Source organism: Carassius auratus, chromosome 30 (genome assembly GCF_003368295.1).
Source record: "Carassius auratus strain Wakin chromosome 30, ASM336829v1, whole genome shotgun sequence".
Taxonomy (NCBI): Eukaryota; Metazoa; Chordata; class Actinopteri; order Cypriniformes; family Cyprinidae; genus Carassius; species Carassius auratus.
In genome coordinates this window covers 26,705,020-26,729,630 of record NC_039272.1, presented here as the reverse complement: position 1 = coordinate 26,729,630, position 24,611 = coordinate 26,705,020, and the positions used below count along the sequence as shown (strand labels likewise).

The 24,611-nt window shown below is 36.7% G+C and overlaps 1 protein-coding gene across 1 annotated transcript; it reads right to left on the bottom strand.

Moving 5' to 3' along the window:
- Positions 1-9,558: 9,558 nt before the first annotated feature.
- Positions 9,559-17,376, bottom strand: LOC113049821 (T-box transcription factor TBX2b-like). The gene is made up of 7 exons (XM_026212473.1): positions 15,774-17,376; positions 14,679-14,946; positions 13,818-13,964; positions 13,012-13,088; positions 12,754-12,920; positions 11,394-11,998; positions 9,559-10,899 (listed from the first exon to the last, which is right to left on the bottom strand). Exons 1-7 carry the CDS (start codon positions 16,130-16,132, stop codon positions 10,468-10,470), a joined length of 2,055 nt encoding a protein of 684 aa, XP_026068258.1. The 5' UTR covers positions 16,133-17,376; the 3' UTR covers positions 9,559-10,467.
- Positions 17,377-24,611: the final 7,235 nt, after the last annotated feature.

The following is a 24,611-nucleotide window of genomic DNA, read 5'->3' as shown; positions in this document are numbered from 1 at the left end:
TCCCAGAAATCGTTGTGAATTTTTAGATTTTAAAACCATTTAGTGTGTGTGTTTTTTTAAGCCTTTTGAATGACAGGGATACAGACAGTGTTCTCGCAAACCACCATTGTAATACCTATGTTATACCCATATCATTATACAAATTTGTGTTCTCATAAACCACCCAAACCAGTGCAAACAGATACATGCATGTACATTTACATAAATACTACTACTAAAATGTTTCTCTGGCTTGTATTGCTCATAGTGTCGCAATAACAGTAAATTATTCATATTTACATGCAACTAATCATGCCTGTACATGTTTTTAATTTATATTACTCAGTAATTAAATGTATAATTACATTGTAACAAATGCAAATAGGGGAAATGCAAAAATAATACTTGACTAAAACAGTTATTTAGCTGAAGAAAATAATTAGTTTTCCATTTTAGATCTCCTGGAACAAATATTATGGTTAAATATATGGCCACTTGTGTTTCATCACTCCATGACTTTACTTTTGTCTGTCATTTATGCTGTCATTAAGGGAACAGTCATGTTGAATTTAGGATGTAACATCATACTGTAAAGGGGGGGGGGGGGGGGGTTGGGGTTATACAGTCCACCGCAGTGCACACCATGCACCAGATTACACTAGATGGCATTTGAAGTGGATCAAAACCTTTCTTTAAAGTTGTCTCAAAACCTAAAATCAAAATGCTTTCTTGTTTTAGGACAACTTCTGAACCACTTCAAATGTTGACTACTACAGGTACCCACATCTGAAGTCTTTAAAAAGGTATCATTACATATTTTTTATATACATTTTCTGATCTTTAAGTCACTTGAGATGACTCAGTGTTAATTATCATTTATTCACTCAACCACCTTTGAAAATGTGAAAATATTTTTGAACTACATGGCATTATGTGAAAAAGTACAACATTTTGTGGATTAGAACAAGCTTGTGTTATCTTCACGAGTACAGTGATATTTAGCTTTGGCAAATGAGGATGGGATTACTGGGGATTGACTCAGGTAAAGGAGGTAGTTTGGATAATCTGATGAGATTATCTGCGTTGTTTGTCCTGCTTCTCACAGGTGACTTTACAAGGGTCTACAGCTTTAAACACCCACTCAATCTACCTCAGTTACAGAACAGCTCTGTTGTTGGTTTCCTTGAAAGTAAAGTACAAGCCAGTTTACTTGATGTTTTGTTTCTAAATACATTATGGGACTACTGTATTTGGCCGTATTACTGTATTTATTTCCAACTTTAAATTTTGGAATTTAATCCGCTGTAATGTTTATGTTTTATTTTTGATTTAATTATAATAACAAAAATTGCTTAAATCATTTCAGTTTTAGTTTTAGCTGATAATAACCCTGACAAGTTGCATCTCTTTTTCTTGTAGTAAGGAACGTTATGCTGCAAAATACTGCGACTTGAGCTGAACTTGTCTTGAACCCAAAATATTCCTTGAAGACAAAATATCCACTCTGTCATTCTTCCTGATTAAGGTAAGCAGTTGCCTACCGGATAAGAAGAGTAAGTTCCCTCCTCTCAATGTCTAGTAATCACTGAAATAAGAAGAAACGTTTTAATCAGCACCAAAAGCAAGTAAACAAATGCTTTAAAAATCAGACATTTCAAGCTTTGATTGATGCTAAACTGTCTTTTCAGACTAATTAGTGTTTAACTAGGCTGTTAAGCTGCATTTGGTGGTGGAGGATGGGAGGTGTTTGTGTCGCAGAACATCCATCATTCCCGAAAGCACTTCAGCGTGTTTGTGCGTGCTCACGCGCGTTACCTGGTTTTCTCTTTACACACTGGCGTCACAGAGCCGAAACAAGAGGCACGACACAAAGTACGCAAACACACTATCTGACCTTTTATCTTCAGCCATGCACATCAACAACAATTGTCACAACACAGAGGCCCACCTCCTTAAGCAGTTCACCTTAACACCCCTGTACACGAACACACAGAGGCGCAGACACACGACTCTACGTGTTTAACTTGTGTTGAGAGAAGGACTATAACAGGGTGAGACGTCTGGGCTGTCAGTCATTCATGCCCTGCAGAGATCCAGAGGTTATCTGATAGCCGCTCCTAGTGAAAGCATAAATCGCTTCTTCAGAGTGATTTCATCTGCATTGCATAACTCACATTCAGCCCGTATCTGCTAGTGTCCAGTGCTGTAGTTCAGACCACAGCCTGCTGTCCTGCAACAGGAAGAGAGCCTGCAGCAAATGCTTACTGATATATATCAGGCTCTCTGTCGCTCTCATTCCAGCGGTATGTTTGTGAGTCATGGTACATCTGGAGCCTGTATGCAGGGTCGGCAGGCCCTCTTTTATCTGTAGGGCAGATTGTGTCTTATCTTATCAAAGAGGCTAAGAGCAGGCCCTCTATCAGTCATGAATTTGGGGAGAAGTCGGCTTCAGGGGGGATATAAAACTCAGCTTTTTCAGAGTTACATTCATATATTATGATTACATTAAAAAGTCAAAGATAACACATGATTTGGAGAGTGACACATTGTTGCAAGAAGGCAATGCAAAAGTCTCAGAAAGAAGCGATAATCATTTAAGACTGTAGGGTCAACAATCGAGTTTACATTTTGCCAGTTTGACAAGTTTATAAAAATTTACTGGTTTTAATTTTCTTTTCCTGTGCTTTTGAAAAAATGTTACACCATTATCTAGAAATGTTCAAATCAAATGACTCTATAGTTGTCGTGTAGTAACCACATAACCTATTGTTGTTACACCTTTAATACAGTGACTGTACACATCTTAATTATTCATTATTTTTGAAAAATATATTTTCAAGGTAAAAGTCATTACTATTTTTATTAATATCACAAAAGGATTAATTCATAAAAAGCATTAAGGTTTTTATTTATTTATGACATCACATGACATTATAACCTGAACTGTCTTGTAAAAAAAAAAAAGAAAAAAAAAAAGATTATTTCCTGATATAAAATATAAGAAAACAAAGTGAGTTCCACAGTATTGGCCCCCAAATGATCTAAATTTAAGGTCCAGGATTTATACCACGCCAAAATGTCCCTGGTAGGTCAAAGTCTATATCCTCACCTTGAGGGGATCACTCACGGTGGCTGGTTGAGATATGTGTCAGATGGGGGCAGCTTGCATGAAGCTGTTAGGCCGTAAGCTGTGGCTCATCCCTCAGATAAGAGCTTTCTTAAGCCAGGGATGAGGCAATAAATCCTTTAGTTTGACTTCATGCACCAGCTTTAGGTGATCACCAAGTAACTGTGGTCAGATAAGCTGCATGTATCTAAGAAAGGCCTGCCCCTGTGAAGTGGGACAGGTCACATGCCTGCTTGAACCTTGAAAGCAACTGCCTTAATATGCTGTGTTTCCACTGAAATTACACAGAACAATTGTATCATGAACTTTTTTACCCAGGAAATATATCCCGCCCCCGACCTGTTGCTTTCTGCGTTTCCACCGCGGTCTAAGTGCCATGAAGATTAGGTAGTCTGGTGATGTAAGTCTGCGTGCATTTCTCAATACAAAGTATGCAAATTTCGGACTTGCATCCTCGGTAGTTCGGACTTTGCTAGTTCGACTAAGGAGTGTAAAATCCCGCGGACTGGACAACGCAAGTCCAGTATTAATTCTGCAAACAGCAGCGTACTTGACAACATCAGTCAGCTGGCCTTGGCTACTGCAATTGTCCTCTGACACAGAAGGTTTACACAATTTTCAGAGAAGAATATGCATTTTCTAAAGATTATACAGTATGCAGTTTGTGAGTACAATTTACTGTTCTCATTCTCTACTCATAACCTTACATGATAAACAAATCTCCTTGCGTGTCATAATTGGAGGGTTTTGCCATATTAAAAGACTAAAGAGCTTTGAGTTAGCATAATGAGCTTGACTAGCCTAACAATGGCTTATCTTCAAACAAAGATGCCCTGATGAAGTACTCTGTCTTTCTTTAGACAAATAATCACCTGTTGCCTGATTCTTGATCCGTTTTGGTGCAGTCTTTCTTTAATCCCTGATTCAGTGCCTGCATGCCTCAAAAGAAACACTTCAGGAGCAAACACTTTATCTGGTGCAATACAGAGTGCTTCCTATGAGTTCAAGGAGATCTGAGATATCGAGTCGATATTCTCAGGTAATCCTTAGAGTACCAACCCCACTTTTCTCTTACCACACTGAACAAAATGAGTCAAAACAATTTGCTACAGTCAGAAGCTACAGTCAGAAGCCAAACACAATGTATACAAGAGAAACAGTTTTGCTAAACATGCAGGACCTGCATTGTTCATGTGGTCAAGTCAAGTTAGGTTTAATGTCTTTCTCATTTTACGCCTTAAGAAAAGAACAAAGTCTTCAGAAAGTTGAAATCTTGGTTGCTGACTCTTTACAAAACTATACAAACAATAAAAACCAACCTAGACTCGTTAGAAAAACATGCCCATGGTGACATTCCCCTCTGAATTATATTATGTTTCTTGCATTTAATTGCATTATGTTGCACTTTTTAAAATTAAATGTCCATTGAATGGCACTAAAAGCATGTTCTATTTTTCCCTAAACAGATGAATATGACTGATGCAACTGTTTATTATGCTAGTTGTTGTATGTATGGAAGTTCAGAAATGAAATGTGAGAAATGTGTAAAACACTGAACCTAACCAATTATACTAACAAAAGCAAACGTAAAAACACAGTTGTTGAAGTAACCATGTCATTTTAGCTCGCTTCTTCAACTCTTTGAGCTCTTATATTGAGACTCATACCAGAGTGCTCTATGCTCTATATCCCAAATGCACAGTGCTGTACTATGTGAGCTATGAAGCAAGTTTGCCACATCAGAGAAGCTGCTGGTTGATGCAAACATCAAAATGCATTAGTTTACACACCATGCACTATGCTAAATGTGTTTCGAGGTCTTGTTCTCCAGTCTCAGTTAGAATGAGTACAGGGGCTCTGTCTGGGTCTGTTTGCCCCCTTTATTCTCATTATTTATCCCATCATCTCTCAAGCTTTATACTGGATATGACAGTCCATCCCAAAGCAGGACTCATAGAGGCTCCAGCAGCCACAGAGCTAATGAGCACAGACCTGATACAATCATTTCACACAACAGAGAATGAGATTATGTGGGAAATGAGCTGGTGATTTCCTTTTTTAAGAATGGTTAAAGCATCAACACTGATTTTGAGGTTAAAGTAATATTCCATGTTCAGGATCAATCCACAGTGTTTGTGGCATAATATGCACGAACAGAATAAGCAAGAATAATGTTGCACTTGGGGCACTTCCGTTTAACTAAAATATATCAGTTTTGGTACCACTTTATTTAACAGTAATTTTCTTATGTTTTTAATTAAAGCCATGTAACCATTACCTAATAATGCACTTGCATTTGTGTAAAGTAGCCTTGCTGACAAGTTTGAGTGCGTAAGGAAAAAAACGCATAATATATAATACCTTCAATGCCCTGCAGAAATAAACTGCTACAAAAAAGTTAGGTGCCATGCAAATCTAACCAGTAGCTGCATTAATCATCACAAATATTTTGTAGTAAAGAACAGTAGTACATGTAGCATATGTGCTTAAGGCACATAAAAAATAAAAAAATAAAAATAAAAAACTAAGTAGCCAAAATGATTCTTAAATATAGTGACTAATTACCATTAGTCAAATACTTAGTCCACTGCTTTACATTGAAATGCTAGTAAACCATTTTTTTTCACACTAGAATCACATTAACATGAATATTGTATACGTCTTGTGGATATAAGGTTGAAGCGCTGATCATTTTAATGCTTATTGTGCTTCACTGTAACCCATGTTTTTTGTTCAAGTGGAAATTAGGTTTTTGGTCATCCACAATATGCCACGAATGCTGTCACTTTAGCTTAATTTGTACTGACACCAGAGAATACCTTTCAGCTTTAAATTGTGCCTTTTTCTTATGATTGTGTGTAAATAAAGTCTCTGTGGATTTACCTGAAACTCTTTCAGCTCAGTCTTCCTTCACCCTCTCCCCCTTTAGCTCCCTTGCTCTTTAAAATGTTACTTAAACATTAGTATCACAACATTGCAATAATGGATCCACATGGAGACAGTCTCTCCTCTGTCACGCAATCAGCAGTAAGGTTCAGTGGCAGGCTATTGTGAGTCAGGTTTATTTTATATGGAACACATGTCCATTAATGACAGACACAGAGCACGCGTGGTTTGGCTGCCCACAATATTGTGGGAATGATTACAGGGGACTGGGGGAGGGTGCCTTGACATTAGCGTTGCTTTTGATCATGCTGTTCACCAAGGTGGCGCTGAGGAAACTCAGAACCGATGCTGGCAAAGGTTTAGATGCTAAAAGGTTCCCACACATGGCAAAGGGTGTGTGAACCCCTGCTACAGTAATTGAAGTTGGTGGGTTCCTTGGCACAAAATGAATTGTGACAATGTAATGCCAAGCAAAACAGTTGTTTTTTGAGCAGCGCTATGGAAACGTTGGTAGTTTTGTGAAGTTAGATTGCAGCTTTTGTTCAAGAGGTTAGATAAAGGTAAGCCTGAGTTCCCAAGTAAAGTTTGCTTTGCAGTTGCTTCTTCTAGAAGTACCAAAAAGCACCTTTAATACATTTCAGTTAGCTCAGATTGAACTGGTCTAGGTACCTTCTTCAAGGGCATCTGGGTAATGGACCAGGTTAATGATCACAGTAATTATTTTCTTCCTGGGGCACTTTTGCCTAGGATTGACTGCAACATTTGAATTATCTAATCTAAAATCATATTCATTTAGACACCACAGAGGGCTTTCTTACAGGCTTTCGTTTTTTAGCATTTGGACTAAATCTCTAACACAAGTTTCAATAGCAAATATGAATGTCAAGAAATAGAAATCTGGTTCAAAGCCCAGATGCCAAAACACTTAATGACTCCCGATATTGTGATGACTCTAAAATAGTATAAACGTCAAGTTAAAAGTAATACAATATTTGCCAAACACTTGCGTATATCATTCAAACATATTTAAACAACTATATATAGATATTTTAACTATACTTTTTACGAAATAGCTGATAAAAATATTAGTAATTTTGAACAAACAGGGACACAATATTTTTAAAATGATATTTTTTTTACTTTTAAGCCCTTTTAAAAATTAAACACATTAATCATAGTTGTGTGTTATAGTCACTGTCTGTATCAACTGCATTTTAAATGTATTTAAATTTTTAATATATATCTACAGTGCAGATCCTAGTACCTGTAAATGTTTAAATGTAAATGAGTGGGTTTTTCTTTTACTCCTTTAGAATTGTATAATTTGAGGAATCTGTCCCCTGAAAATCGCATATTAAAAAATAAATTAAAAAATTGTTGGTGCATTATTTGAAGACATTTCACATAAAACAGTCTGGTAAACTTTTAGTCTTAAGGACAGTACCAAAACACAACGTTTTAAACTTCCCAGACATAGTGAATAACTTGTTTAGTAAAATATTTCATCACTCCATAAGTCTTAATCAATCAGTTTGCCTTGACCAATAGAAATTACCCTAGTCGTTTATATAAAAATTGCATTATGCTCTTAATTATTCAGTGCAGTGGTAAAATAAAATCAACTGCTTAATCAGATCATAAAATCAATAAACTACACGCCTCTCAAAAAGATGACAGGTTTATGCATTACATCATTCACCAGCAGAGGGCGATGTGAGCTTGAAAGGGCAATGACGGAAACTTCAGTCAGAGTGACAGGTAGCCCCACCGAGACCACAAACTATAGTCAAAGTTCATGCAAAATTTACGTTTACCATAAATGTTAATTAATTTCTGTGTTTGTGTAGTCGTCTAACTTAGCAACTTAGCACAGCCTAAAAACATGTAGCCTACACTTTGTGATATATATATATATATATATATATATATATATATATATATATATATATATATATACATATATATATATATATATATATATATATATATATTAGTGCATTTAGCAGACGCTTTTATCCAAAGGATCCAAACATTAATTTTTTTACCTAACATGTGCTCCCTGGGAATCGAACCCACAACCATTATATTTACGCAATGTTCTACCACTTGAGCCACAGGAACACTATATGATATAATAATATAGATATATAATATGATATATAGACATAAATAAAGCTTTTATAAAGTAGACTAATAAAAAATGGCAGCGACCTATTTTTGATTTATTAATTTAGCATCAGACTATCCGTTACTACTCTAGACTATAAAAATAGCTTAACAATAAAAATAATAATAATAATAATAATAATAAGTTCCTTTTTTACAACTGAGTTTTTTTTTTTCTTCTTCTTCTTCTTCTTCATTTATTAGCATTTGTCCATGTTGTGGTAATATGCCAAGTTTCAAGCATTAGAAAGTTTTCGTGCTCGGAGGGATGGACATGCACTCCGTCGGTTGTTTGAGACTCTTTCTGAGGCGGCTAAGCCAAGTGATCAGTCATTGACTAATTGTTTTAGACAAACATTTTTTTCTCCGTGAGAGTACAAGGTCGAGTATTTGGCTCTGTTAATTGGACGTAACAGAATTTAACAATAGGCTCTCAATAAAACGAGTTTTGTGATTATGGTTTTAGAAGGAGAAGAAAAGAGGCGAGGGGGCTCTCTAATTACCAGCCCGGACTCTGGAGATCCCGTCAGCCATTGTGCGCGGGTGTGCAGAGGCTGTGTGGCCGGCAGGCAGGCGACAGGCGCCGGATTGTGGACAAAGGACTGTCTGCTGCTGAGGCTGTGAGGCGTCCCTGCCGCGGCGATTAACCCTTCCACCAGGACGTGACACTATTCTCGACTCTCTCTCTATCCTCCCCGACACGGTGCATAATGGTACAGTAGGCTACAAGATACAGCCTATATTAATGCGCACTTAAGAAAATTCCCGCGCAGAACAAACAAGTAAAGATCAAGTCGGTAAAAATAGCAAAGCCTAACACAATGTGCTGAGCGAAGTATGGTGAACGCAGACGGAAAGTTTTTTGAAGATACTGCCAACCTCTCTATGTTTCGGACATCATTAATTGTGATCAAACATTAGCCTAATTAATCTATGGCTAATAGTATGACTTTCGTTATGAAGTATTTTCAAACAGCATAATTTTATTACGAAAGCATTGATTAAGACGAATTACATGTCAGAACCACTGTGTTTGAAGAATAAACTACATCCCTGTGATCAACAGATGGCGCAGCTACATCAGCTTTAGCTGAAGGTAACTGCAGAACGGCGCACAACCAGTTTCATAATAGCCTACAGGCTACAGGCTTAATTCATTATTTAAATGAAATGAAATTTGTGTAGTTGATCTTAATTCACAAATGTTTGAATCCTGGGATAAGTCATGACAAAAAAAAAAAGATGCAAGGTTAACGCATCTTATTTAAATCATTTCAATAAAACTGACCAGTAAGCCAATGGATGATCTAATTAAGATAGCTTGTAGCTTTCCATATAGGCCTTAATATGAAATATAGTCTATAATCCTATATTTACACAAAAGAATACAAACGACTAACTAAATGAACACTTTCGTTTTATTGAAACTGAGAGAATGCAACAAAATCGCTCAATTACCCGAAAATCCAGCACCGAGATGTTAAAACAGAGAAGCTCTCATAAGAGAAACTACACAATGACCTTCTCAATACATGATTAGAAAGAAACCTGAGTTGTCCCTGCCTATGGGCCAGCATTACATTTAAACATCTTTTGTTGAATTCAGCTACAAATGAAACAGCTTTGAAATGTATCACCAGAGATTTCGATTTACAGTGGCTTTTCCTTTACGTATCTGACAGGATATCACAAACATAACACATTCGTTTCCTGCGATCAAGCGCTAGATAATATTCGTATTTGTAAATGGGAAAATATATATAAATGTAACAAATCGAGACCTAATAGTATTTACACACCAATGTACAGTTTTAAATAAATTAAAATCCGTTTCCTTAAGTCCATTAACCTTATTTACATAGGCTATGTGTTTTACTTTTATGATCATAAATAATTAGAAAAACGGGGCCCAGACACAATAAGCAACTTGAACGTTGAGCATCCTCAGATGTTGTCAGAGACTGTTGCGTGTGAAGTCCTTTTACAAAATACACTGGAAAATTTGGGCCTAAAGATGTTTGGATATTACATGATAACCAGATTCAAACAGAAAAAAGAACAGTCCAGGGATTTGCGTCTTCTTTTTTTCATAGTATAATTTCTTCGCCAAATCAAGGGTGAATGAAATCAGCATGCATCATAGATCCAAAAAGTGGGCGTAACATAGGCCTATGTTACAGTTCTCTTCGAAATCCAGGTATGATGAGGGTTGTTCCAATGTCTGAGCCGTAACTTCAACCATCAAACTTTGACCTTTATTTTCACTGAAGCATATGCAATGAGAAACAGCGAATGTTTTGTTCATGGGGTCAGTTTGGTGAATCGCTACGGGGTGACATGTCTCTGTGTTTCTCCAGCCCGCGGACTAATCTTTGTATGTTCTGCAGTTCGTTAACGGAATCCGTCCCTGAAGATTTGGGAGATCCCTTGTTCTGGCCGCTTCCGGTTTTATGGCTGTGGTGTTCAGATATAGGACTGCTTTCCCTGCTGCCTGATTTCGATGACTCCGACTCCGCGCTCAGAGCGCTCGGTACGCTTGTGGTGAGCAGACCGGAGCTCTGAGAAATAGACACGGGGATCTGATAGGGGCTGAATCGCAGCCTTGGCCGCGCGCTGCTGAGAAAGGGGTTCCGGCTGAGTGTGGAGACGCCGGCGGGGAGAGCGGAGGCCGCTGCGGCTGCAGCCGCCATGTACGTGTACGGGTAGGGCAGCAGTCCCCCGAACGGTGGCATGGAGATACCCTAAATGTAAAACAACAAGCTATTTTAATTCATTATCGTTTCAAAATATAGAAAAATAATTTAGACTTTTTAAGAAAGGTGGAAATTATAGTTAATAGGCTATACTGCAGACAATCAGCACGAAATGCACAGGTCTAAACGAGGCTGACAAAGAGCTTCTTTTATTGCGTGATATAGCCAAATAATAAAAAATGATGTCTCCAAGCATAAACATAATATCCACTCATTTAGCACTGATTCCAAATTCAGTTAGGCTATAGTCCCCATTGCTTAAAAGAACTGATGAAACCGTAAAATTAGGGAATAAAATGCATATTTATAACAGATAAAACAAGCTTTGGTGGTGGTTGAAGAACTACTTTATGCTATTTTATTTTTTAGGGTGCTTTGATAATATCTGGAGATAGCCTACTGTTAGCAAATGTGTAGATAGATTTGAAATAATAATTGTATTATATGTTAGTGATAATGCATATGATAAATAATCATCATACCTGAGATGCAAGCATATGTTGTGATAAGTGGAATGGGAAAGGGTTGGGTGAACTGGTGCTCTGAGAGGAGAGGCTGCCATTCTCTAGTCCACTTGCTCCAGACATTGAGGCTAACAAGTGTCCCATGCCCATGGTTGAGAAAGCACTAGGATTCATAGCAAACTGCCCAGGGTGAAATAAGAGTGGCTGTCCTGTACTCAGTGGGTTAAAGAAATGTTGATTGTGTAAACCAGAGAGGGCTAGACTTTGCAAGTGACTTGCACTGAAATGTGATGGGCTTTCTGTTTGGACCATTAGAGGGGAAAAGCCATCTTTGACTGTGTTCAGGCCCACAGAGTCTGCATCCTTTTTGGCGGTGTCTGATTCTTTCATATTCTTACTGTCCAGTTTGTCCTTCTCCAAGTTCCTGATGCTGAAGACAGAGTCAGTTTCTTTCCTTGAATCCGAATAGTCCCCTTTCTTTTCTGGGGTAGTTCTCTCGTTGACTCTGTCCTCGCAGTGTGGGCTGAATGGTGATCGTGGTCTCTGGTCTGGACTACTGACTCTGATCATTCCATTATCATGTTGGTCAAGTTCGTTGTCACTATCATTGCAGTTTTTGTCATCTGGAAAATATAGATATGTTAAGCACATCAGCTTTATTTATTTATTCGATGAAACCACAGCGTCTATTTAATAAATGTAGACTGTTATTTTCACTCCCTATAATGCACCAAAGTGCATCCGTTTAATTAGTCCCTTTAATTACACAAGAATGGATGAAATGTGTTTTCCAAACTAATTACTTCCTATGTTTTCATTCATGGCAAGAGCACGACTTCATGAAACGTTTAAGATTTGGGTAGTTTGAAGGAACATTTTTCATGAGTTCTTAATGAGTTGTGATGAAATTCAGATGAAAAATTAAGCATTACCAAAATGTACAGGAGACGTTCCCTAGAAAATCATTATGCACTTATATATCATAAACCTGAGGACTACTAATTCTCATAAACTTGTTCTGTAAAAAACCCAGAGGCTCATCAGCTAATTTTTGCAACTTTATACTGAAATTTTTAATCAGAGCAAATACTAATCACACTGATCCCTCAAGAATTTGCTAATACAATAGTCATTATTTCATTTAGTAACAAAATGTACTTTTTTTTATATCTTAAATTAGATTTCTCGTCCTTATTTACTATTAAATTCCACAAAAAACAAAAACAAATTATGCGATAATTAGAGAGAAAGTTGAGAACATTCACAGAGATTAAATGTATTAAGTAATTTGAATATTTTATGGCAGACATATAACATATAAAGAAACTTTGCATTAGATTAGGAAAAGCTCGAATTTAATTGCAAAGCATGTTTTTACCTGTGGATCTGTTGAATTTAAGTGGACTTGATGGTGGTCCAATCGGTGAATGAACTGAATCCCTTCCAGTATTTTGTTCGCAAGATGAGGCGTCCGAATCTGCTCCATCTCGATCGACTTTGCATTGATCGTCGTACATGCGCATTGACGGCAGGGCTAACTGTTTTCTGAAAAGTTTAAGTGAAATTAGATGTCATATCTACAGGTTTGTGTTTTGTGCATATCTGATGGTTTAAAATAACCGTTCAGACTCGATACCTTTTTTCTCTTCTTCCATTTCCCGTGTCTCTGAATCCTTTCGCGAATGGATTATGATCGATTTTCAGTTGTGTGATCTAGAAAAAGAGTACAATATAATTATTGCATTTTAATTCATGCCTCCTTTGAGGCAGCCTATTTCGAAATGAATTGTTGTGGAATTGTAATGGGTGTTTTTTTATGAATTATCAAGTGAAATAAACTATAGCCCATAAAAATGTATTTAAATGATATCTTCACAACGGCTGGTTAAATATTATTAAATTAAGATAAATTAATTCAGGTTTATAACGTTTTAATTGCTAGTTATTAAAAAAAAAATCCGAATACTTGTGTTTGTTAAGTCTAATACATCGTGACTTCACATTATGTAGTCATAGTATCACACTGCACTAGACTTTTCTTTCTTTTCTTTTTTTTACGGGGTCACATTTGATTGTTAAGCACATTATTTTACTAAGCATCTCAAGTTATACGTATTTTATACGTATCTATTGTAACTGGTCTGTAAACTGCGTTTATAGAGCAACCAGACTCAGTGTGCTGTCATCCCAATTATAGCCAACAGATTGAATTCTATTCATGGCAAAGACAAAAAGACAGAAGGACACACAGCTACACATGGCATATAGGCCTACTAAACATAATTCTAAAATATAGGCTACATAACATGTGTTACAAATAGTTTATTTGAGCTCAGTAATAATTATAATAATACTACTAATAACAATATGACAATTAACAACTGAAAAAAAAGAAACAAAGAAAGAAAGAAACAAACAAATTTTTGGCTTCTAGTAACTTACCTTATCATGCTGATACGCAGTGACAGCTATAAAATCGGTCTCAGGAAATACATATGTCCTGAAGGTGCTATAAGGGAGCTTCAGAATATCGTTGGCTCTAACGATATGAAACCTGGGTTGGTATTTGTGCATCGAATTTAGAATGGTCTGAAAGATAAAAAAAAAGTATCCGGTCAATAAATATACCAATCAATGATGTCAAAATGCAGTTAAAAAAAAGATCTGCACAACAACAACAACAACAATAATAATAATAATTAGACTAAAAGGCATTTTTTTTCTACTGTAATGATATTATGATATTTGGGGTGATAGTTGAGATACGTATCATTGTATAATCGAGTGTTTAATTTGTGTATTAGCTTTTTTTTTTTTTTTTTTTCTTTTCTTTTCTTTTTTTTTTTTTTTACCTTGGAAGATAATTATAATATAAAAATATTTTCAAAATTGACATCTAGGCCTTACTTTTTTACATGTTAATAAGAACCGTGTTAGGTTACATCACCCGGGGTAAAATAATAATAATAATAACAATGAAATAAAAAAAAATAATATATTTGGCTCAGACCGTCAATAATGGGACTTAGTTTGCCGTTTACTCCATTGCATTTAAGGTTTAATGATAAGCAATTTCTCATGCTTCATTTAAGCGTCAGACACTGAAAACAGTTATAAAAAAAAAAATAATAATAAATAAAATAAACAATGCACCCTAAATGTCCAAACTTTGTGCTTGCCTTAATGTCGTAATCATTTTTGCTTCTTGATTACCTAGATAACTTTAACTTTTTTACGTTAGACTATCACTGAATGGTTATAACATAATAGGAATGCAGTTCAAGAGAAATTCATGCAACTTACAAATCCATGTTTATCCGAAATATTGTTGGTCAGTTTAAGTTTGTGGAAAGCAACAGGCTTTGCCATCCACTGTTCACCCGTGGCCGGGCTATCCGGGTGAATGTACATTCGTTTGGGCATCTCCGGATCGGCCTTTCCTGCGACCATCCATCGAGAGTTGTGAAATTTGTACCGACAGTCGTCTGCAGCAACTATATCCATCAAAAGTATATACTTTGCTTTTTTGTCCAGGCCGTTCACGCGCACTTTAAACGGAGGAAACATTCTCCTGTGGACGGAACAGACATAACCGTGTGGGTCATGGGGCCGAATTTATACAACAAAATATTGTTAACCTTGTAAAGACATTTTGAAAGAAATGAAATACAAAGCCAGATAGATCAAACCTACAGTAACTAAACAACTAGCAGGCAACAGACTGTACTAAAATTGTAAATATATAGTTTCAGCTATACACTTTCCATTTTAACCAGAAATAAATATCCTTCATATCTAGGTCGTGTGGCATAGGCTAAGGCCATCCAATAACACAATCGTACCAGACTATAACCTCGCTAATATTTTTACATATTTTACGAGACAATTCCTATAATCAGGTGGATTCTTACTCCTTTATCCTACCTATATCAATAGGCTATATTTCAGGTAGGGCCTAGGCCAAAAAAAAAAAAAAAAAAAAAAAAAAGAAGAGGGAAAAGACACCACAGCCATTTACTGCTGGGCTGTGTGTGCGTGTGTTAAATAAAAAAAAAAGAGTTACCCTTTGTGTAGCGCAATATTTACATTGTTCAAAAGCATTAACTATGCTTAGCTAGGATATATAACAGGCATTAATATGTTTAAGATAGCCTTAACAGAACGAATGTGAATATTATTCTAATGCTGATACGAAATAGAAATGGAGACTTTCTTGACTGTTTTGTGTCGTTGACGTAATTCGAACATCCAAAACATCATTTCTGTCGCACAATATTTAATTCCTAACTAAATAATCTAAATCTTATATAGAGAAACATACCAAACATTTCCGAGGGTAGTAGCCCACATAAACATCGTTATCAATTTATCCAAAGGGGGAAAATAACACGGCCTTACCTTCCTGATTTAGTGATAACCATTTCGGTTCCAATTTTGTGGAATTGATCCCAAAGGTCCTTGGCTTCTAATGTAACTTTAGGATCGTCTTCAACATCCTCCTCTGGCTCGAGACTCTTGAAGGAGCGGAGATGAGCCGCCTGGTGGTGATGTCCAAGCGCCGCGTGTAAGCCAGCCTCAGCCGCGCCGGAGAGCGCATGATCCGCCAGAGGTTTACTGAGACCCGGTGGTAAAGTGAGCGCTGGGAAGAACGAGGGTTGAGCCGCGGCAAGGAAAGCTGACATGGGAAAGTCGGCCGGCCTGTGCGCGTGAAAAGGGTGATAAGCCATAGCGTTCGCTGTGAAAACTGGATCTCTCATCGGTGCATCCAAAAAGTCAGATGAAAATATAATATTCTAAAATAACTGCGCCTGTCACTCGCGCAAGTCCGCCTGGCTGTCGCGCTCTTAAAAAGACAGTGTTGGTTTGTTTCACAGTAGTTGAAGAGGACTGGTAGGAAATGGCAGTTCCGTCGGGGATGTCCAGTTGCAGCACAGTGATAATATCCTTCAACAGAGCAACATTGACACTTCTGTGTAGATTTACAGCTTTCCTTCTGTCCAAGCCACTACAGAAACTAAAGCAGCCCCAATAACAAGGATGCGAAATTCCTGCGCACTGATGTAGAATTGGTAGGTTCTTTCCTGACCACTGTGTAACTGTGTCTGTCTTACATGTCCCTTCTCACTGGCTCCCCGTACTAATGAACCAAACCGTCTTGATTGCAGATTTTACGCATTCTGGACCAATTGTAGAGCTCCATAGGCGTGGTTTTGACAGCTCCGGCCAAGATCGTGAAGGGAGGGTTGGCTAGAAGGTGTCGGAAGCATTTGCAGTAAGAAAACATGTCAACAGAATAAAATATTAACCAATGACAGAGTAAGGATCTGGAAACCCCACCCCCGCATAACCTAACAGAGGAACGGTCATCTTGCTGTTAGGCAGCCGGGTAAGAGGGTGCTTTTCCCGGCTTGTGTTTCTTCATTTTGACGATCGTGTGTTTTCTTGATCTTTATGCTCCATTGTCGGACTTCAAGAAATATAGCAGTTTGGACATTACGTTTTAAAGTTACGTGTAGCTAACAAAATTATTCTAATGTCAAATAAACTATCGCTATTTTAACGGTTTTATAATATAGCAACCATTACACCACATGCAGCAGCTATAGCTATTAAAGAACAAATGCACTTATTTATCATAAAGATTATTTTCAAAAGTTTTCACAATTAACTGATATTAAATCGACCAGATGTAACATATTTTAGGATATTACTTCTCCAGGCGATACTCAGTAGCCTAAAACGTTTGTTACGCGGAATGGGATGCTCGTCTAAAATCAGAGTGCGTTTGAAAACGAAAAGGAAGGGAGGTTTCAGCGAGATTTTTGTCCATTTTACGGATTGCCCACTGGAAGGAATAACGAGGTGCTATCACACAGAGTTTGGGGAAACGCGCTTTTTTAAATAGATGTCTGGAACAAATTCAGTAAATCGAGACGTGATCAGTGGGCTATGTAGCTTATGTAGCCAATAAATTTCATCTGACCTCTCTATTTCTCAGAACTGTTCACAATTAGTCAACGTTAAATCGACCGACAGGGTACAGCAGAGTAACAATCTGAGCTCTAAAGCCCCATAAGCAGCCGTGTACCTTTAAGAGGCTCGTCAACAGATCCTTGATTAAGTGGGACTCCGTTTGTTAAAGAGCGCTTGGCGCCAGTCGGCTGGAGTCCCACAATAAGAACCTACCCCTGTCAATTCATATTTACCCCCGAATTCTCAAACAGAGTGCACCCGTCCACTCAGTGTTCCACAAAGCTTACATGTTGTTGAAAAAAATCCACCCAAATTTCGTGCCAGCCTAGTTCCGCTTTCAACAATTAATTAGACCTAGTGAAAGTCCACGGATGGAAGATTTATCTCTTGTGTTTGAAAGATGTCTGAATCTGATCAATCCTGGTTAGACTACTTTGAGAAGGAAACAATGTAGGCTATGACTGACATTAATTCCACACATCATTTGTTCAGAGATTTGGAAAGTCAACAGGAAATGCGTTTTGTTTGTTCTTTTCAGTTGACTTAGCCTATATTTCATTCTCCGAAATGCTCACTGTAAGAGCTCAGAAGTGACTTCCTACTGAAAGACTCAAAACTGTCCTGAGAGGGAGATACGGGTTGCTTCTGACCTAATAGTAGCCTACAGTCAGAGATATGAAGCAGCTCTGCGGGATTGAATGTATGACAGATGCCAGGATCTTGATTTACGTATCTTTGTGTGGATGGAAAGATTCATTCATATTTTAGAACAACGGAAGAAGGACTTAAATATATTGTTTTGGATCATCCTGTATCGACATGTTTCGTCTTTGGTAAGAGTTGTAGTCTTTTATTAGGGGGCAAGCTCAATGGATTTTGAATTGTTCAGATGTATTGAAGTGTTTTGAAATGAAACCATAGGCTACTGTAATCGTCAACATGTAGCCTACTGTATTCAATTGATTCTTTAGCTAAATAATTTTCAGTATCGAATTAAACTACTGTAGCTATTTTATTGTGCCTGGTGTTCTAGCCTATTTAATTTTTAGTTATCGAACTGCAATTGATTTATTGTTTATAAATATAATATTATGCCTACTTATAGATACGTTTTTGTACGTTCATTTGTATTGATATATTACAACTTATTGTTTAAATCTGTATTTTAATTTTAGAAATGTGACAGTTTGCTTAGGCCTGAATGAATAATCATAATAATAATAAAATAATGAATTGCAAAGCATTTACGTCTACTTGTTCGAGGGTATGTCAAACGTTTGAGGATAGATATAAATAAATGACACAACTGATCATGTTGAGCAATAACATCGTTAACTTTAGTTTATGTACAATATGTTGAAAAGAGGTTTGCACAGATTAACCCCACATGAAGCAAGTTAATGATTTTACCATGTATACTCATCAAGTTAATTATATAAACAAAGATCCATGTAGTAGTCCAACTCATTTATTTGTTTTAGTAAATTTACGCCGGGGCCGCGCGTACCACAGTCGTCAATGCAGGTGTTATTTAAGGGTGCGCTTTAAATCAAACGCTTTCTAATCTTTCTCCCTTTTTCGAATATAGCGAACCGACGCGAAAGTCTTGTGAACGCAGCTGATTGACAGCTCTTTGGTCTTAGCTTAAAATAACCGAGTCTAAAGAAATTCAAAAATAAAAAAATATATCGCGTAATGTTATTGATCATCTCTTTCCCCGCCTATCAGTTGTTTTCAAAAAGGTTTTGCAAATCTAAGCAATCACCACTGCGAAGCATCACCCGCAAAATGCCCTAACGCTGTATTTATCCTGTGGATCAAGTTCTTGGCGCCAGACCGTTTAAGACCTGTCAAAGTTCTTCATATTTCTCGGTTCAAGCACAGCCCCCTCCTTCACTCTCTCCTCCGCTGTCCTGTGGTGCTGCCGATGTTATAGGTGCATATTCTACAACCACGTGATATTAAAATGTCTCTTTTTGATTCTTTTATGTCTTGCAAAATGTATGTAGGCCAAAACTAGACACTCGGAAATAGCATAAGTTATTGTTTTATCATGTCGTCTTCTGTAAAGCAAACCTTTATTTCACTGTCATTAATTCTTATGACAAAATACAGTTGGCCTATGCGTCATTTCCACACAACTGTAGGAGTCGACACTTTTATTTTTACTTTTAATTAGTAAACTTTTAAGAGATAAAAACTCTATTGGAGGCGACCAAACAGGACGAATTATTTCATCACCATATAGGTTATACATTACATTTTTGGGCAATGAAATATAAAATTACGTCGTACTTTAATAAGAACCGGTTTTATATAGGCTAGCCTAATATTGTCTTTATCCGTTTCAGATACTTTGTTTTCTTTGGTGTAGAGCACAGAAAACTTAAAGACAGAGACAAATATTTATTAAAATTACAAAAAAAAAAAAAAAAAAAGACAAGGCGATAAAAGAACGTACGACTTCGCCACTTTTAATTTTAACGTTTCCTTTTGAAATAGTTAAGTGACTAGAAATAAAATGATTATTAGACCTATACTAATAATGCCACTCCTGGTCCTTTGTAAACACAAACACGACTTTCATCCTGAATCCAAACCAAATACCAAAAAAGAACACAGAACACGATTTAAATATCTAGAGATAAGGGTAATATAGGCCTTGTCTAAAAATGTTCTGTTCCAGGTTATGTAAAATACTTGATAAAATAGATACGAACGTTTTCTTTACTAATATTAATTATTTATACCAAAGAGCTCATTAACATCATCAACACCATGCTACAAAGTTCTGCCACATCATACAATACAAATTAAACAACCTTACACGTAACAATCCACACATTTTAATACCCATTCCGACAAAATAATAGGCTATAATCTAGACGTGTAGCCTTTTTTCATAGCAAGCAGGTGAAGGATCAGGTCAAGTTTGTCATTTTGGGGATTTTATTACAAGTGCAACAATGTACAAGCACGAACATAAACCTAAATGTATTTGTGAAGATATGGCTATAATGATTAAATGTCTTCCCAACGGCTCGTGTCCACCAACAGAAGATGAAGTGATCTATATGATTTTTATAAAACGAGCGCTCAATAGCCTATATTTTACAAACACAAAGAAAAAAGAAAGCAGCAACATGAATCGTCTGTTGTCTCAGAATACCATCAAATAAGGAAGTCGTCCTATTAAATATACAAGTTTATGAACTTTTATATAATCACCTGTCGCCCTTTATTCCAAAGATATGCTATATATAGGCTATGTGTGTGTGTATTATGGATTTGTATTCAACAACAGAAAAGACTGAAAAGAATAAATACAACTGACCACACAGTATTTGAGCCTATTACTAATCTATATTAATTTGCACTTGATTTATAGATGATTTATCTAATGCACGAATTTGAAATCAGCAACACCAATCCGATAATAACAGAAGTTGTATATCTTGATACCTGTTGATCGATCTGTAGACTGCGTGATAGTTCATTCGTGCACAAAAAAACGGACATGTATTTTCGTGACTTTGAAAGTGTGTTCGTTCTGTCACGAGTTGGAAATTTAGTTTAAAATTAAATAAATGCAACTAAGCCTGCTCAAAAGCGTGTCAAGGCAGTGACTTAAAATATTAATTTATTTTGATTACACCAAATAAACTGTTTTTGCCAATAAAAACCCCTGTTAAAATACTTTAGCAAATCGTTGTATTCTTTGAACACATTTCACCATGGTAACCATTCTGACAAAATATAGCCATTCTCCAAAGGCTTCCAATAACAGCACTGGAAAAGAGAAAAAAATATCTCCTTTCATTAAAGGGGACTAACCTAATCACACAAAAGGTATGAAAGCTTTAGTTAATACAAACAGTTGAGCCATGTTTGCTTGATGTATCAGAGCATTAATGTGTGTGTGTGTGTGTACACACGTTTTGTTTTTGTGAAAAGTGGGGACATCCCATAGGCGCAATGGTTTTTATACTGTAGAAACTGTATATTCTATGGCCCTACACCAACCCTAACCCTCACAGAAAACTGCATTTTTACTTTCTCAAAAAACTCATTCTGTATGATTAAAAAGTGTTTTGAAAAATGGGGACATGGGTTATGTCCACATAAGTCACCCTCTCCTTGTAATACCCGTGTCATACCCATGTCATTCTACAGAGTTGTGTCCTGATATGTCACAAAAACAAGAGCACACACACACACACACACACATACACACACACACACACACACACATTTAGAAAGAAGCAGTACTGTTATAAAATACATTTTACTCTTAATCTGTAGAGCAAGTTGGAGCCAGTAGTTTTTGATTAGGGAAACAACAGCAATGCAATACATGTATGTCTGTTGTTCCAAGATGATAATAGCCTTTGAATTCTTGTAAAATATTGCAGGCCATGGTAAAAATTTCCCTTTTTTTCTTATTTGTTCTTCATCTGTTGGTAAGAGGTGAAAAAATATTTGGGATGCCTTAAAAAGGTCATTCTTTCAGCCATCCTCTGGGATGAGATTCACCGCTGATCAAAGGCTGGCAGGAGTGTGGGGGAGAGGCAGTGCGCTTCTAGGTTGTATTGTAAGGTGAATGTATTAACTTCACAGGTCAGTCTCACCCTACATCAGCATTACACCTCTCTGAGGAATACTCTATAGATCTTTTTATACTGGCTGGTTAATACAAAAACTAATGCTAACTTAGCTTGGGTTAGGCAGCAGCAGGAATAGGAAGGGTTAAGGAAATCTGATGGAAATATTGTTGTCAGAGTGGTTATGTGGTACTGAATTGGTAACAAACCCTGCTCTGTGGGAACTATCTGCTTATGAAGCTGTTTTTTTTTTTGATTGAGTTTCGTGTACACACACACACACACACACACACACTTTCTCTCATTCTGTCTCTCTGTGCAGAAACAATAGTGTAGGAAGTGATCTCAGAGGTCCCACACAAGAGGAATGGCTCCCTGGATACTGAGGGTAATAACTCGTAATTAAAGCCATATGATGAGTTGAGTCAAGAGGTGGGGAGGACAGGTTATGGGACATTACTTGCTCTCCTCTTCTCTTCTCTTCTCTTCTCTTCTCTTCTCTTCTCTTCTCTTCTCTTCTCTTCTCTTCTCTTCTCTTCTCTTCTCTTCTCTTCTCTTCTCTTCTCTTCTCTTCTCTTCTCTTCTCTTTCTGGAGTAAATAAATTCTGTTTGAGTTTATGTTAAAATCTTCAACTTTTATTTTGCCATTCTGAGGTCTATTGCAAAATAATATGAGATCACTGGAGTCTTTTTCTGAGAAACATCCAAAAAGCAGGAGAGAGCAAAATGACATTTTTAGGCAAATTCTCTTAAAAGAGAGCATCTCCCTGCTGTCTAGAAACAACTGATCTATTCAATTAATATACTTCATCCAAAATAGAAAATTCTGTCATAATTTACTTACTGTCATTCCAAAATTGTATAGATTTGTGTAGATTTGTGTGTGTGTGTGAGAGAGAGAGAGAGAGAGAGACAGAGAGACTGAAAAACACAGAAGATATTTTGAATAGTATGCTTAGAGTACACGGTATTATGACTTATACATCTATTGACATATTTTATGTCTTCTGAAGTGACATGATCACTTTTATGATGAAATGATAATTAAGTCTTGAATCCCCCTAGAATTAAAACATATCTACACAGACTACATCAAATATGAAGAAACAAACCCTTAGCATCAACTAAACTTGGTTACTTGGTTCTTGTGCATCATGGGACCAAAGTCATGATGTTTGAGGTTGAGCTGTATGGATTAATTTTCTGCTACTTTTATGTCTTTTACAGCTTGAAAGTTCTGGGTTCCATTGGCTTTCATTAAAAAAAAAAAAAAACCTGAAACGCATTAACATATTTTGTGTTTTATATGAGGGTGCAAAATATGTCACATTTTCTAGTTTTTTATTACATTTTCTCTCATGCCAAATTGAGTAAGGCATTTTTCTTTATTAACTTTTTTTTACAGCAAAAGATTTACATCTAACTCTTTTCTCTTTCCCAAGACCTGACTGCCGTCAATAAATTGTAAACTGACTGTTTTTAGACACACTGGGAAAAATAAAGGAAAAGAAACTGATAATCAGAAAAAGATAACACAGAAAACGGTTGGAAAAGGTGTTCTGCATTTCTCAGTCTACCAAGAGAACTAACAATTGGTTTGCTACATCAAGCCGTTTTCCAACCTCTGAATGATCATCTCCATCTCTAGTAACATCAGAGACGAAAGCAGGCAGGAAGAGGGCCATCAATCTCATTCGCTTTCACCTCTCTGGTCACAGTCCACACCTGGGACACATTTGACATTATGTTAGGTCACCCTGGGCTCAGATGGAGTCACCGCAAGGTCGAAACTGTAAAGTTGAAATCCCATTCAAAAGCTTAGACATCTCTGAGATTAACTTTATGTCTCTCAAAGAGGCGGACCAGATGGCACAATGGACAGTGCAGTTGTGATGAGAAGTTAACTTGCAGTGAAGTGATGAGGAGGTTAAATGTTACACAGGCTGAGGAAGACTCAGTGATTGCCCAGAGATGGGAACATGAGAGATTATATACAGTTCATGACATCGAGTATTTCTGTCAAGGCATAACAATGTTTCAACGGAAAAAAAACACACTCAAGACAGAACCGCAATTTAGAAGTTTATTTATATTTAAGGGTTAGTCTTCTGTCATCATTTACACACCCCTGTGTGCTTCTAAACCTGTAAGACTTCCTTTCCTCTGTAGAAAACGGATGATATTTTGAAGAACTTTGGTAGCACTTTAGATTAGAGAACTATTCATCATTGACTAGTTTCTTATAAGCATGCATATTACTAGCATATTGGCTGTTTATTAGTGCTTATAAAGCAAATATTAATGGCTTATTCAACAAGATCACTTATTCTAGATAGTTTAACTCCTCCCCTAAACCCAACCCTCTATTTTATCTATTTATTTTCAGGGGATTTTATGGTACTAAATTATATTTATGGAATAGTTGTGATCATTTATTACCTCTTAACCACTTTTTGAGCATAAACCTACAACTTTAAATTGATTTTAAATGTTTTGGAGCACAGTTTGGTCTCTTTTTTTAAAGACGACACTTGACAGATTATTGCTGACATGAAAAAAGTGAAACTAAAAAAAGTTTTCCTCCAAAACTACAAAAGAAATCAAGGTCATAAATCTAGTTGTGTTCCAAATCTGAGGTTGATATGAACTTTCAGTAAGATTT

Excerpts from the sequence above, each read along its gene's own strand:
- LOC113049821 (XM_026212473.1), bottom strand. The coding sequence starts at position 16,132 with ATGAGAGATCCAGTTTTCACAGCGAACGCTATGGCTTATCACCCTTTT. Across the intron at positions 13,089-13,817 it reads CTGCGTATCAGCATGATAAG|ATCACACAACTGAAAATCGA; the intron begins GTAAGTTACTAG and ends CTCTTTTTCTAG. Across the intron at positions 10,900-11,393 it reads AACATATGCTTGCATCTCAG|GGTATCTCCATGCCACCGTT; the intron begins GTATGATGATTA and ends TTTTACATTTAG.